General features: G+C 33.9%; 1 protein-coding gene across 3 annotated transcripts; it reads right to left on the minus strand.

Annotated features, from left to right (window-relative positions):
- Positions 1 to 234: 234 nt before the first annotated feature.
- On the minus strand, positions 235 to 14,050 carry LOC101216218 (cation-chloride cotransporter 1). Of its 3 annotated transcripts, XM_011660839.2 has the most exons (13): positions 13,555 to 14,050; positions 13,159 to 13,299; positions 12,868 to 12,946; positions 10,030 to 10,121; positions 6,946 to 7,060; positions 5,989 to 6,089; positions 5,723 to 5,784; positions 4,849 to 5,073; positions 3,763 to 3,877; positions 3,375 to 3,569; positions 2,606 to 3,006; positions 1,911 to 2,072; positions 235 to 1,662 (listed from the first exon to the last, which is right to left on the minus strand). In XM_011660839.2, the coding sequence occupies exons 1-13, from the start codon at positions 13,722 to 13,724 to the stop codon at positions 575 to 577; spliced, it is 2,946 nt and encodes a 981-aa protein (XP_011659141.1). In that variant the 5' UTR covers positions 13,725 to 14,050; the 3' UTR covers positions 235 to 574. The 3 variants fall into 3 exon arrangements, with proteins under 3 accessions (XP_011659141.1, XP_031741796.1, XP_011659145.1); XM_031885936.1 differs by lacking the exons at positions 13,159 to 13,299; positions 13,555 to 14,050 and adding an exon at positions 12,568 to 12,765; XM_011660843.2 differs by lacking the exons at positions 13,159 to 13,299; positions 13,555 to 14,050 and adding an exon at positions 10,643 to 10,689 and having other exon boundaries at positions 12,868 to 12,926.
- Positions 14,051 to 16,159: the final 2,109 nt, after the last annotated feature.

The raw sequence follows: 16,159 nt of genomic DNA on the forward strand, positions 1-16,159 counted from the left end.
GTAGTTTAGGAATAATATCAAATTTAAGATTGAAAAGTGAAAATTTTACCATATTTACAAAATTATAAAGCAATATGTTATAATTGCTATATCATATTCTCAAAATGCTATCCTATCCAATTTCCCTTATAAAAATTATTCCCAAATAAACTCAAAAGACTTTAAAAATGAGACAGTGCAAGAGAATTGAATTTAGGGCTTTATTGGTATGAGAAAACAGAGTATATAACAAACTTCAGAAATGAAAATGGTAAATTTAAATGAGAGCAGACCCAAAAATACAAATTCAGCTAATGTTTAATAACACATAAAACTCTAATCAAAGTTGAATTTCACCCCAATAATGCCCTATTTAATATCAAAATTTCTGACTGTTGTAGTAATACAAAACAAGGAACAAAAACGAAAAAGAAAAAGAGAACCTAATGATGGATAGTACAAAGAATGATTTGTAATCTAAAATGCTACAAGACTTTTGAAGAAGGTTAAAAAAAGAAAGAAAATAAGTAAAAATCAAATGTCCATATGAACAGTAATGAAGGAATTACCACTGAAGGAAGCAAGATACTGAAACCTAAGTGAACAAAGTTACGACATCTCGACGGTATCCTCTTACGATCAAGAGCCTAGGCACATTCTCAACCAACAAATCCAAGTACTCCATATAGAAGTATGCAGGATGGTTGACAGGGGGTGGCGGGAGACTGACAAGCACGACTGCAGCCATCCTTGAGTATCTCAGGATTGTTGAGTTCAACTTAAGAGTTGTATTTAGAAACTTCTCGACCTGCTGCTCATTCACACTAACAGGCTTGCCGTCAGCCATGAGTGTGGTTCCTCTGCTCTCAGCTGTTTCCTTCATTTCACTTAAATAACTAGCAATCCTTCCTTGGGCGGCGGTGAAGGCTTCCATCGATTCGTCTTGTTGCCCGCCCTCCACTTGTGTGTCCCATGATTTTATCGTTATAACAATCACCTCAGCTTGCATTCGTAGATCATACAAAAACTTTTTGACGTCAGCTTTCAGGCCCTCGGCGTCGGAATCCTCCTCTGCTATGCAGAACACCTGAATCTTACAGCTTTCAAAGCTCTCCTTTGTAAGGAGAAGCTGAGAGAGGAGAAGCATAAGACCACCATCTCTCACAATCCAGTACAAATCTATAGTTCCATATTGCCTTTGAAATTCATTTGGCCATTCATCCAGACCCTTAACAATCACAACTGCCTTGTTAGCATCAATGCAGTCATTGATAATTCCAACAAACGTAGCCGGAATTTCTATTAGATTTTCACGACGCCATATTTCAGGGTATCGCATGACTACAATATTCGGCTTGAGATTTCCAAGACCCATTGTCTGAACGATCCCTCGGAAACCTTCAGACATTGTGGGAGCCACAACGATCTCTGCCACACCTTCACAACGTTTGTAATCAATATAGGTAGCAAGCTGCTTGCAGGCAGCTTTTCCATCTTCAACTCGTTCATGGTAATCTCCATCTAAAATGGAAACAAATATGGACATACCACGGCCTTTTTTCTTCATGCAGTTAGCAAAGTCTGCAAGTTTAGGGTGACAGGGTACATTTTCCGGCAGCTTTCCCCACGGCCGGCAAAATATCAAGGGAATGGGATACCAATTCTTTGGGTGAACTTGGCTCGCTGCAATATAAACATATTGCTATGTTAAGAACAGTAGTAACAAAAATCTACAACAGTGCATTCCACAAACAGCTATAACAAAACTAACAACAGTGCAATGGAAGAGCTAAGCAGCTAAATCAAAAGGTTGAGCTCTGGCTCTCCACGACAAAACAAGTTAAATGAAACCAATAACACTAGCATAAAGAAAATGACCAAAAACTATAGTCAAGATGGTGTTTATCAGCAAGTGACAGTAGTATGCTTACCTCCAAGGGAACGAAGACTACGGAGAGCAAGTTGGAAATATGCACTCTTGAAACCATCACCCCAGTCTCCAGCCTTACCTCTAAGGCACACATAATAATATATAAGGCTTGCAAGGGCTAAAGACACTATCGTGAACGACCACGAGATCAAGAACATTATCACTGTAAGAAAAAGAAAAAGAAAAAGTAAAAGAGTAAAAAAGAAATCATACTGGTTCCGAGGGAGAGAGAGAGAGCCATGCTGGAGAATTAAGATGATAGGAAAATAATTTGTTCTAACAACTGTTGTATGTTAAACATAAAACATAACAGATACAAAATTCTCTAGTACTATTTTGTTTGGTTGTTTGTCTTTACTTTTTGCTCTTTGTATAATTCTCTTGTACTTTGAGCTTTAGTCTCATTTTCTTTTATTAATAAAGAAGTTTGTCTCCGTTTCAAAAAAAAAAAACATAAAACATAACAGATGCAAAATTTTCAAAGCAATTTCCTTTATTTGATTATTACTGTTACTTGTAGAGTAAGTGTGCCAAATAGGCACTGAGATTTCAAGTAAAGAAACAAAATAGAAATTGAACTTGCTAATTGGTCACGTGAGATGTGCAAAATTTTCTGAGGTAAAATCAGAAAAGCTAACAATAAGCACTTAAATCTAAAAAAACATCACTCACTACATATTTCAAAGTATAGCATACCTACACAAAGTGATGCTCCAAGAAGAGAGAGGCTCCAGTGATGGAATCTCCAACGTGGACGCCAACTGGGAGCGTCTAGTAAATCCAAAAGGAAGCAGGATAAGTTAACACCAGCATAACACAGTAAGAAAAACATGGTTACAGTTGGTGTGATAAGATCAAGATTCCCAATTATGACACATCCGATGCAGAGAAATGCAGTAAAGAGGGTTGCAAAGTATGGCTCGCTGCCATCTGCTACTTTAAAATAGTTTAGGATAGGCAATATATCATCATTGGCTATGGCTGCTAGTAAGCGAGGGGCTCCTGTCAGGCTCTGAAGGGCAGCTCCAAGAGTTGATAAAATAATTCCAACATAAATAATTGCTGGGAAAGGCCAAGCAACCGTGGCGGTAAGAAGCCTACATAAGAAATTTCAATTCAGTATCGAAAAACACATTTTGAACTGCTCAACCCAAGCCTTCAAAAATACAAGATACTAATTCCACCCTCCCCATCTCTAACAATTGCTCAACTTCCCATTCATACTCAACTTTGAATCCGATTTCTAACAATGACTTGCAAGGGAAACAACACAATGCTTTAGCTGTTACATATTCTTAAGGATTTGGCCCATCCAAATCACTCACTAGCAAATAATAGTAATAAATGAATATGGACAATGAAGTGCGTCACTAGCTATAAGCCACTCAAATAGTCATGTCTCAGAATTGCCAATGATCAACATTTACATCATCTCACTTGGTACTGCGAGTCTATGATGTATTACCTATCCGTCAACAATTTCTTTCTGGTTGCCAGTGCTCCAAACAGCAAAACAGAGACCAGATACATTACAGTTGTTGTTAAAGTTGCAGCCAATGTTCCAATGGGAATTGAACGCTGAGTATCCTTCAGTGAAGCTGATCTATTAGAACCAGCCATTATTCCCGTCACAGCAGGGAAAAACAGCCCAACCAATGCACTGCAAGAGAAGGGAAGAGAGAAAGGAAAAAAAAAAAAAAGAGAGGAAAAAGTAGAAAATCAATCCTCAAGAGTTGCCTTGAAATATGTTATCCATTACTTCAACGACTCAAGAAGCCAAAACTCTGATAGTAATAGTAATGAAAATTAAATAGGTAGTCTGACATTATAGCAAAATAACATCCAACGCTTACTTGAAATTCCAATATACTTTTCCTAGAGGATCAGGAATTCCAGCACTGTTGGTCATCTGATAATCAGAACTCCAATTTTCTTTAAAAGATTCCAAGCTCAAGCCTGTGACACCCTCTGCATAACATATCAAAAGAAAGCACCAATTAAATTCCTCCACTACATGTACACCATTTATAAAAATGACGAAGAGTTAAATACCCTCATTATTTGTGTTCAATTATGTTATCATGGTTATATAAAAAAACCTAAACCTTAATAGATTGTTGAAAGACCGGCCCACTAGTTGTTACATATAGATTGAGTATCGTTACACCAAAGTTCTCATACAATTTTATTCAGTGCTAATGTAGGAAAAAGTCAACCAAATATTTCTCAATCTCAATGACACGTAAACAAACTGACATGCAGAACAGCAGAAGAATGGAAAACCATGTCAGAGACATGATAGGGATGGAGCACATACGTTATACAAGTGAAACAAGTGAAAACTGTAGAAATCAAGATTCCTTTTATGAGATCAGTAAGCAATTTGTAACATCATCCTTCAACAAGCAGAAGAAAAAAATGCACACCACAGGCCAACCCACTCTGATGTCCCGAACACAAGGAGGAGAGAATGACAATGGATCCGTATAAACTGAAGTTTGTAACAAACTATGAGCCTAATACCCATCTTGCCACAAAGATATTGATCAAGAATGAGTAACAAGTATCAAAACTAACATTTAGTGTATCATGTATTGTAATGTAACAATTAACATGTACCTAAAGTTCAAAATTTTAACACACCCCCACACGACAGTCCTATAAACTGCATTGCACATAACCTAATCTAGTACTCTAGGTATCCACAATAATTCATATTAGAACAGAGTCAGAAGAATCAATTAGGAGCAGCCATTTTTAACACATCTCCATTCAACTTTAGGGTGAGTGTAGACGTAGTGTTTGAATGAAATATGACAGGTTAACAGTTTGAATATGCAGAATGAAAACCTAAAGAACCGTAAGTGTACATAGGACCCACACATTCAGAAGAACAAGCTAATAAGAATAATTTTTCATTAAAAAGAAAGTGAAGTCACCTGTAGGGTCGTTTTTTCCTGCCAGAAAAACTCCAAGAAATATGCAAAGTACTGAAAACAAGACTGGAATCAGGAAAGCAGGAGCAACCCTATTAATCATTTTCACACCACCAAACACAATGAAGCACAGAAGAATAGTCACAATAATGCCATAAACTTGCAAGTCATGTGAACTTGGACTTTGTATTGGCTCGACGGTTGTTCCATTAACTTTTGTTACAGTCTCTGCATTGCAATAGCAAAATGATCAACATAGTGCAGCAGGTATCTCTGATATAATTTAATTAAGCATGTCTTGCTAATACAGTAATACTAAATATGGAAAATATCTAGAATCCCATAGCATACAACACCAAATTTAAATGGACAAATAACTGCTTGTGTAATGGACGATAGCACAAACTACATGTGAAAAGTTTTTAATGTGAAGGAGATGGTGGTGAGATTCTTATAATAAATTTTAGGTATAATACTGTCTAAACCAGCATTATACAACTACACATGCTTCTGTTATAGATCAATTGCTTTAAATTGGAATGCTATCCAATCCTCCCTTACAATTCCACCTAGAAAACTCATGCTTATTACTTCAAAATCAAATGACATTACTATGTTGTAAACAAAAGGACACGGTGTCTTCATGAGAATAAACTAGAGTAACAGTGCCTCATGTAAAATTATATCAAAACCTCACATACCAGACAAATATATCCTTGATAGAAATAGAAATTAGAAACTAAAAGATGTTGTTTAAATCCAAGTAATAAATGAAAACTAACGAGATCCACAACTAATAACAATATAAAAAGGCTAGCTAGATACAGATAAGTTATGTCTGTAGTCTAACTCTAAAACAACAAAGACTCATCATTACCTCTGAATATCCCTGCAGCTGGTACAGCATTCAAAAATGTTTCAACAGCTCCCAACACATAACTGAACCACCAAATTGAGGAGAAGGGCAGAAGTTAAGATACACAGAAGTGGTGCACATTTTGACTTAAAAAAACAAAACACAACAAAAACGCAGGTACACAATGAAAGAATGGTAAGACAACTACAAGTCTGAAGTCTTTTATATAATAAAAATCACATATATCGAAAACCAACAAAATTAAGTTAAACGTCATATATACTTACAGAGCGCCAGCAACTGCATTTCCGAGGAAGAAACATAGCCCAATGCTAACTCCAACCTCTGGACCAAGGGCACGACCTATCAGATAATATGGTCCCCCACCCTAGAAGCAAATAAACACACACACAAAAAAAAAAAAAAAAGACCTTAGATGACAACTAAGCATATTTTAGGGTACCTAAGCTGGTATTTTTCTCACTGCCAAACTAATTACTCCATGAAACTGTCAAAGAATAGAGAAAAAATCACACACGCACACAGCAGTTTCAATGGGATAAATCAATTATGAATAAGTGGAGATTCAATTGATTACTCTTTTTGAAGGAAAAAGATTTTTAGTAATGTTCATTTGGTGCTTTTAAAAAAAAATTCTTCTCTTTGTCAATTAAACCTTATCACAATTCATTACTTACGAGCCAAAAAAAGGAACAAAATTGCTTAGAAAAAGTTAACATTCCGAAATATAACTCTTTTCATCTTATCTTGCTTTCTCATAAATAGAAAAAAATATACAAATTATTTTTATATCTTAAAATTATCAAAGCTCAGAATACAAAGTGCATAAGAATATTTTATAACTTATAGATGCTGCTATATTCGTCCTCATTAAAATTTATGCTCTTTGTTAGAAATAGTGGGCTTGGGTCATGTTTGAAAGCCCAAGGGTAGTTATGATTTACTTTGCCCTAATTTTTTATTCTTTTAGTAAGGCTCGTGTTGCCCATAAATATTTTTCCCCTTGTACTTTTATTATCATAAGAAATATTGGTATCGTGGTTTTTCTCCCTGTACTAGGGTTTCTACTAAATTTGTGTTTGTTCTATGTCTACTTTCAATACTCTTAAATTCACGAATTAGTAAGCTCTCGAGGTAAAATAATGACAACATTACAAATAATATACGTAACTGGAAAGTTATAGACTATAATATGCTAATAAATTTCAACCTAAGAAATGTACCTTCATAGCACCATTAGTTGCAATAGCACTTAGTGAAATCGAAGTCAAGAACGTACATAAACCACAAAACGCCACCAGTACTAATGACTCACCAATGCCAGCCATCCCAACGATCCTGCATTTTTGTACGTGATAGAAACATCTTTCATTTAAAATAAATAAGAGAGTACACAATAAATTCCCATAAAACAGGACCCAACAAGCAGGCAACAGGCAACTAACTAACCACTACAAGAAGGAACCTCAATTGCTTACTAAAAAAGAGGGGATTACAGAAGAAATAAATGTCAAGGCATATATCACAATATATCACCAAATATCTAGATCATTAAATAACGTACTTTTAGCATATCAAGTCTTCTATTCCAGTGCACAATTTAAAAGGACAATGTGCCTTCTGTGTCATATTGACATACAGAACGAGGCACATATTGATATTTCAACCCAACACAGCCAGACTAAACAATTATGAAGTTACAAAACTACCTACCACACTAAACTACTTCTAAACCTTATAAACTCAACGTTTTATTTTTAAAAAATAATGATGATAATGACAAAACTTCATTAATGTCAAAAAGGTTATGGCAAATGGGAAACATCTCCCTCGAAATGAAACCCTAACAAAAAAACCACGGTAATACCCTCGATAAACAATAATCAAGAATGAATTACAAAAGAAAACTGCAAAATACTCCAAATGGAAGCAATACATTTTACAAGGGGGGGAAAATCTATGCTATGTTCAATCCAATAAGTGTGAGATTAGGCCAAATCCATGACCAAACAAAGAATACGTCCCTAAGAGTTGGAGAACTCTTTAAAACAATGTTCTATTTTTAAATGTGATTAAAAGAAATTTCCCATTACAACCATAAACCTACTATTTTTATACAAGAAAATACAAATAACTCAACTTAAATAGTAATTAATCTAAAATTAACAGCTAAACAAATATTAACTAGAATATACGAATTATGTAACAATCTCCTATTCTTCTCATTAACCTCGACTTTACTCTATAAGAAAAATTGTTCTCAAGTTTAAGGTGACTGAACATGATGGAACACCAGAATGTGTTCGTATTTATTGATATCAAACTAAGAAATACAAAGTAATCAAAGGAAACGCAAGAACATATCAATAGAACCCTAACCCTCTGCCCTTTCTTTCTTTCAAGGAATGTTGTAGCCCAATATCTTCACCAAAATCTTCATGCCTTCCTTCCTTCCAAGTTCTCCACTTCAACCATCTAACTGCCTATATAACTAACTACCCTTAGCCCTATCTAAATCTAGGTATCAACAGAACACAAGTGTATCTGGTAAACTCCAATTGAAAAGTTTCAGTGCAAAGTTATCTAGACCCAAATAGGAACAAGTTGGGATTAACTTAATGAACCACCAAAATGTGAGAAGTTGAAGAAATTGTAATGTTCTAATTGGGTTGAAATGTTTTAGAAGAAAGAATGGCCCTCGATTAGAAATTTAGAATTTAACACTACAATGAATTTAGCACTCGTAAGTTGCAATTTTGGTTGGACAAGTTTCCAAAATTTTCCCACCACATCTTCCTTCTTCATTGAGCCATCAACACCCAACCGCTTCTTTCTTCTTGAACCTTCACCAGTGATAGCAACAACTCTATCCCTTCAACTAAAGTGATGCCGGCTGTCATGCCACTTTTTGACATGTGCGACTCATGAGAACCAATGAACCTCCAAGGACGAAAATGAACTCCCTATGAAAACTTTGTAAGAATCACAGGTCCCTATTTGTTGGGATCTGAGAGATCGGCCCCCTCCAACAATATTGCATCATTTGGCACCCCCTCTTCTTACTTTGTCCTCCCTTATTCTGCATCACCGTGGTTTCAAATGATTTTTTTTCATTTTCTTCTCCCCCTTTCTCTTATTTACTCTCTGTAAACTTCTTTTATCATCCATGGACACTAAACCTAATTTCTAGTCTTCTGATGCAGTGGGATTAGGATATTATGAACAAATCCTTAATTTATTAGGATTATGATTAGTTTCTTTGACCAATTAGGATTAGAATTAGTTTCTTTTATTAATTAGGATTAGAATTAGTTTCTTTTATTAATTAGGATTAGGTTTAGTTTGCTTTTCAATTTGCTATAAATAGAGTACTTGTCTTCTTGTATTCACAACTTTTGATCATTAATAAAATTTCTCTCATTTGGTATACACCATCTTATTTTCCCCATTCAGATTCTCAGTGCTACAGTTAGATGACTTGAGTGAGTTGAACCATACGCTCACCGAGGCAGTTTTCCACTTTGGCCATGGATTTGTTCAGTTGAACCAGTTCCACGACCAATGCCTAGCTAGTACATACATTGCAGGACCTTCAGAGACCAAACAGGGGTTACGGTTTCTTTGCTTATATGCTAAAAAATATCAGAATACACTCTTCTACCATCTTCACCATCTCTCTTGGGTCTAAGAATCCTTTATTTAAAGACAGCATATTATGTTTTCTGGATAGCTATAACTTGAAAGGAAATGTAAGATTCTTTGGATGGAAGCTGTTAAAGAAACTTTTTGAGCACTATGGCTAGAATGAACTTCTGCAACCAAGGCGGGGGGTGGAAAGGAAGGAGGTTTTTGACTTTACCAAGTTCCAATCCTCTTCATGGCAGTGTTGGTCAAGTGACTTGGGTAACAATTTCTCCCTTCATAATTAATGTTATTTGAGTTCTGTTTTCTTGCAAACGCCTAGTGGGAGAAAATAGATTCGTTATAGCTAATTATTCTTACCATGAAAAGTGTCCTTCTTCTTAATAGAAATAGATACTGGAAATTTCAGCTAAAGTGTTTTCTCCAATTTTGTTTTGAAATATGTGCCCGGCCCAAGGCCTAGATGAGACTTCAATGGTTCTCCTTTTTAAGCTCATCTGATAATATAAACACATGACCTCTAGGAAGGTATTGCTCAAACATTGTAGGCCTAAGCCAACGGAGCATAAGGGTTTTCTTTCTCCAAATTTCATGTAATGCGTTAGGAATAGACATGTAAAAAGCAACAATAATGAGCATCAATTGCATTTAAATAAAACACTTACCAAGAAAATCGAATATAGTAAATGATTCCCAATATGTTCTGTAAGCATGGGATAAATACACCCATCAATGTACCTGATTTGACTTCATTGGTCTGCATGAAATGTATTGCAAAACAATTAAAAATGTATAATCCAAAGGTTAAGGAGCAGCAACTGAAATGATACATAATTTTTAACCCACTAATAATGGTTTTCACGAGAAGGGCATAAAAAAATGAATCTACACAGAACTGAAAACACAAAAATTTTCAAACTACTAGTTCACGCATAAGTTTATGTTGCTAGAAGAACACAGCCAAATTCAGAAATGAAACAAGGAAAGTAAAATAAATAGAGTAGGCCACTTTGTTGGGAAACTATCAGCGCTACAAATTTCTAATCATACAACCAGAGCAACAATATTCTAATATATAGCTGCTTCAAGATTTACTATCATGAGCATTTATTAATAGATGCAGAGAAAATTGATCCCAAAGACAAATGAAACAAAATATTTCTGTCTAGTCTTCTAGTGACATTTTTTAATGAAAATCTTTTTCTAGTGACGTTAAACTTAATGAATAAAAACCCAGTGTAACTGAGCCGTTTTCAGGTTTGACTTGCAGCTACTTACCAACAAAGTTAGTAGTAACAGCCCCAATGCTGCAATGAAGAGATCACCTAAAATTAACTTGCTTGTGTTATTTATGAATTGAAATTGAAAAAATATTTTTTACAAAAAATTAATCAATCAGGTAAAAATAAAGAATGCATTTGTTACTGTACAGCTACAAAGAAAAAAAAAATAGCCCTAGATTGTAACAACAGTCCTTTCTCCACAAAAGTTCTTTTTTTTTGGTAAGAAACCACTCTTAAATGAAAGAATATACAAGGGTTTTCTCCACAAAAGTTTTACCAACATGCTGGTTTCAAAGGCCTCGACAACATGGATAAACAAATAAATAAGTTTCACGTCACCATGCTGACAGTGCCCAGACAAAACACAACAAAGCAATTACAATGTTTCAACATCCAAAATTCTCGTGAAGAAGTAACATCTCTTGAGAAGGCCATGACAATAACCTAGGTAGACGTTTATGGGATACCCACAGGCCACAGCAGATTGTAAGTCACTCCATGTGAGATGCTCCACAAAACAAATACGAGGTTTTGTTTTTTCCAAAGGAATAAAAGTATTATTTTAAGTAGAACGAACGTAGGAATAAGGCCTACAAATGAAGGTCAATAGCAAAAATTCAGGCCCCCATATAACAAATAACAATCATACACAATACAAAAAGCAGTCATAGTCCTTAGTAATCAATCCAGTAGGAAAGCACTAAAATCTAAGACTAGCAGTTGACAAAATGAAGACAGAAGCATTGAAGCAAGCCACACCACCTCCCCTTATAACTTTTTCTAATCCCTTACATATTTCTCCAGCAAGAAGATCAAACAAAAGAATAGAACCCCACTTATCCAGTAACCAAATGAGAGCCCCTTTCTCTTCCAAAATTTCCCAAAAAAGACCTTGCATGAACTTCTTTAACAAAGCTCCAACTGCAAAAAGATTTAAAGATACCCAAACAATAAAATGGATTTCACTAAGAACGAATTGGACAAGGGTGAGTGGTCCCTCCTTAAATATAGACTTTCTATCAAGTTTCGAGATGCCAGAGGCTAGACCTCAAGGACAATGGGGTCAGACCGAAAGAAATCAACAATAATGGCCTAAACAGAATGCCCCAAATAGGAAACGGCCAGAGCAACTTCATAACTCACAAATGAAGACCATGACTTGACCTTGGTTTAATCACCAAAGAACCCCAACACCGGTCACTTGGATCTATTACTTCTTAGACCACATGTTACCATAACAATTATCACAATCCAGTTTATAGCAAAAGAGTCTTCCTCGCAGCTCAGAAGAAAATTTTCATCGGAAAACTACAAATAAATCAGATGAGCTCTAAACTTTCTCACCCTAAACCCCTCACTGGGACCTTTTCCATCCCTTTAAAAATGATTTTGTGGACAGTAATAGCACAAAAACCACAATAAAATGAAAAAAATATGAGAATCCCCTCATCTGATTATCTTCTTAGGGAAAAAGAGTGGGGAACTCTTATGATTCTCATTGCACAAAATAAAGAAATAAAACAGAGAAACTGATTAGCATGAGGCTTTAAGTTCTCTAATTATATCCTAGACCCTTTCTCCATAACAGCTTACCCAGAAAGCTTAAAGCAACGAAGTTATGACTTTCTCAGGATCAATCCGGTTCTCAGTTTTATTATTGACTATAATTCTCGGTGACCCATTTCCAATCAGTAATTTGTCTTGAATTTGTGAATCTACTGACAAACCACCCTGACGGCAGAAGATGATGGTGGATTAAAAAAAATCCCCGCCTACATTCCACTGACATCTTAGAAATGACTTGTACACACGTCTAATAGGTCTAAAGACTTTTACATTTGCATCTACTTCCTCTAATTTCTTTAGGATAAGGAAAATGAAGGTCAAGCATCAATTAACCCTCTCTCCTTCGATAAATACCTTAAGAAAATCCATCTTGTGTCCCAACTTTCTTGAAAAAAGGCCAGAAAAAAACCATCAGAGCCAGAAGCTTTAGTCCTCTCAAATCTGGTAACCACATAGCCAATTTCCTCAAGGGAGGTGATCTCTCTAGCCACTCTTGTGGTTGCCAATCCAAGCCCTCCAAGGCCAAGAAGGTTTGTGAATTAGGTTGTGTGTCTACAGAGATATTATGTGATCACTCTAACTGAAAACAATGTAAATACCTAAATGGAGAACAGCAAGGAAAACAGCACGATAATGCAAGTTCAGATAGTTTACCTTTGGCAACCCTTGAGTCATAGAAACATTCTCACCATCCCGAGGACTAGAAGGCGCTTGAATTTGTTCCCCCATCATACTATAATAGCAACAAACATACTAGCACCGTTACACAAAATATACACTAAGGAATTGAATGAAAATCTCTAAAAGCAAAATGCACCATATCGAAACGGCCAATGAGCTAGCAATATGTTTGTGGGTTGTCCACTAGAATGTCATGCAAAAGGTCCTCTCACAGATGCATTGAATAAATCTATACAAGTTACTGGCATAGAAAAACAATTATACCTCTTAAGGCCAAGAATATTAACAAGAGAATCAAAACCAAAAAACTCCAGTTTCGATTCTCGCTGGGGGCCATTGACGTCAATACGAGTAGGAGAGTTCCCTTCTTTTTCAGTACCTGTCTGAGAGCCCACTTTTACCTTCCTGCCATAGAGCCAACAGATCTTCAAACAAACCACATCTCAAACATATAATCTCAAATCTCCAATACTGAATCAAAAAAAATAAAAACTACATCTTAACATACATCTAAATTACAAAATCCAAAGATCCTTCCTTAAATTCATTGGTCAGAGATAATGACAATTCACTTGGCCATAAAATTCATTCAAACCCCACAATTAAAGAATAACACAACAGTAATCACAAGACCAAAAAAAAAAAAAAAAAACAGATTACTTGAGAGAAGGATGGCGTATGGGTGGAACAGAGGAAGAGGAAGAAGAGGAACCCGGATCCATAGAAGACATTTCAAGAACAGCACGATCATGGGCTTCAACAGGACGATACTTCCTACCCCTCTGACCATGAAATTCCTCTTCCCCACTCTCAATATCACCATTATCCATTTTCAGAACAACCCAATACGAAATAGAAGAGCTGGGTTCTGAAAAAGATGCAGATCCAAAAGGAGAACCGGAAAGGAATCAGAGATCCAAGTGAAAGAGAGCGTATATAGGAAGAAAAGGGAAGGAAGACCAATGAAGGAAATTGAAAGAAGAAGAAAACGAAGAGAAGTGGGAAATATATAGCTAGAGGGAAAATCCAAATTCCATGGTAATGTTAAAGAAGAAGGAAAGGGGCGGGGCGCCGAGAGAAACGGGTTTGAATGTGGGAAAAATGGCTCGCGAAGAAAGAACCAGCAAATTCTTGCCTTTGTGTCATCGTTGTTGTTGGACAATGTCATGAAACGAATAGCACTGATTAAAGCTCACGAACAAAGAAGGCGCGTGGCTAATTGTTCTCAATTTTTACTTTTTAACTGAAATTTTTTTTGGTAACTTCTTCTCTTCTTTTTTTTTCTTTTTCATTTTTACCCTACATTTTATTCTCTTTCATTTTCTATTAATTTAAATTTTCTATTAATTTAAACTCTAAACTTTCAATTTTATTTATTTGTGTAGTATCGTAGTTATCAATAAAATATAATTAATAATATATTTAGTCCATGCAAATTAATAATTAATTAGTATATAAATATTATACTATTGTGTTTTAATATAATAAGTAAATAAATCTCGTATTGGAATTAAAAATATCTAAATAACTTACTATCACAATTTGTAGTGTTTTTCTTTTAATAATTTAAAATATTTAAATAGTTGTTTAGAAGGATGTGCTTTCTCTACCTTAATCTTAATTGTTAAGTATTGATGAGAAAAACAACAATTTTTCTTTTTGAAAAATGAATATGGCATGATTTTAAAATAGTATTTGTGTTTTAATGAACAAAAGCAAGTTAGTAGATATAATCTCAGTTCTTGAAAGATGAAATTGAAAATGGAAAATTAAAAAGTAATATATTATTTTGTAAAAATCCTAATTTTAGTTATTCGATGAAAATATTGTTTAAACATGTATGTATTCAATCTCAATTTTGCAAGCTTTCACATATTTTATCAAACCTTTGTGACAACAATACTTATTAGAGAGTTAAATTTGCAATACCCCTTTGAAGCTTACGATTGAAATGTCACCATCTTAATATTGATTTTAAGACTAAAATATAATTTTAATATTCGTGTTTAGTAAAAAAAAATTGTGATTAAACCAAAGATCATGTCTATCTAAATCACGTGTTCAATATGTCGATGTACCCTTTATAAAATAAATTATTGACGAAATTGAGGTATAACTTTTAATAATGTTTAGATTTATTTTATAATTGTGGTACCTTTTAAAATAATTACTTGTAATTGTGCCATTTAAATAACCAAAGTGTGAAATGAATTGTGCCAAAACTTGAAACATAGGTTAAAATATTTGAAAAATAAATACTAAACATTTTATTTTAAATATAATAACTAAAATAGATTTCTAATCAATTTTTAATTTTTTTTAAATTGAAAATTGTTGTTTATTATGATAAAATTTAGGGACATTTTCAAATTTAACCAAAAAAATTGAAATTATTTACTTATAGCAAACAAAAAAAAAAAGAAAAGTTAATTGAAAAAACAATATATTACATATAATAAGTTTTAATATATTAAAGTATAAAATTAAAAGCTAAATATCAAATAAAAATTCCACCTTATTTTAGATCAATCTAAAAGTTGATAGGATCATTCTTATAAAGTATGTGTGAAATTAACACGTTTCTAAAAGTGATTCTAAAATTTAAATATATCAAACGCAGCCTAACATTTGATTTTATTGTTTAAAACCAATATTTGTTTTACATATCTATTTAAACAATTATTTAATAATTAATTACTTATTTTATTCATATTACAGCTAATTTAAAAAAAAAAAACACACACACACGTAATTGACAATAATTACAAATAAAAAATTTTATAAGAAAAATGTTAATGGTTATGTTTAGTTAAAAGATGTTAATTATTAGGAACATTTTGAATTTAATGAATTAAAGATTGATCATTAGTTTGAACGAATTTAATAGATAAGACATCAAACTCAGGATTAATTCTCATATATTCCTTATTATTGTCCATCTCAAAGAAGGAATAAAATTTGAGTTTCAATGAGTATTTTCTCTTTATACATTTGTTTTGTTCCAATTTTAATGATTTTCATGGTTATTTTCAAGAAAAATATCCTAAATGTCAAATTAATAGTTGAAAATATAACAAAATTTTAGATATTTATAGACTTTTCTTAACATCCATAGTTAATAAAATATAAAATATAATTAAGTTTTGTTATTATTTTCGTTCATTCTAGCATTATTTTTATGTTATTTGTTCATAAATAAGTTTATGTCATAATATGGTTGTACTACAAAAGAGGAAAAAAAAGGTTCATATGTTAGCCCAAGTAA

This window comes from Cucumis sativus, chromosome 1 (assembly GCF_000004075.3).
Source record: "Cucumis sativus cultivar 9930 chromosome 1, Cucumber_9930_V3, whole genome shotgun sequence".
NCBI classification, from domain to species: Eukaryota; Viridiplantae; Streptophyta; class Magnoliopsida; order Cucurbitales; family Cucurbitaceae; genus Cucumis; species Cucumis sativus.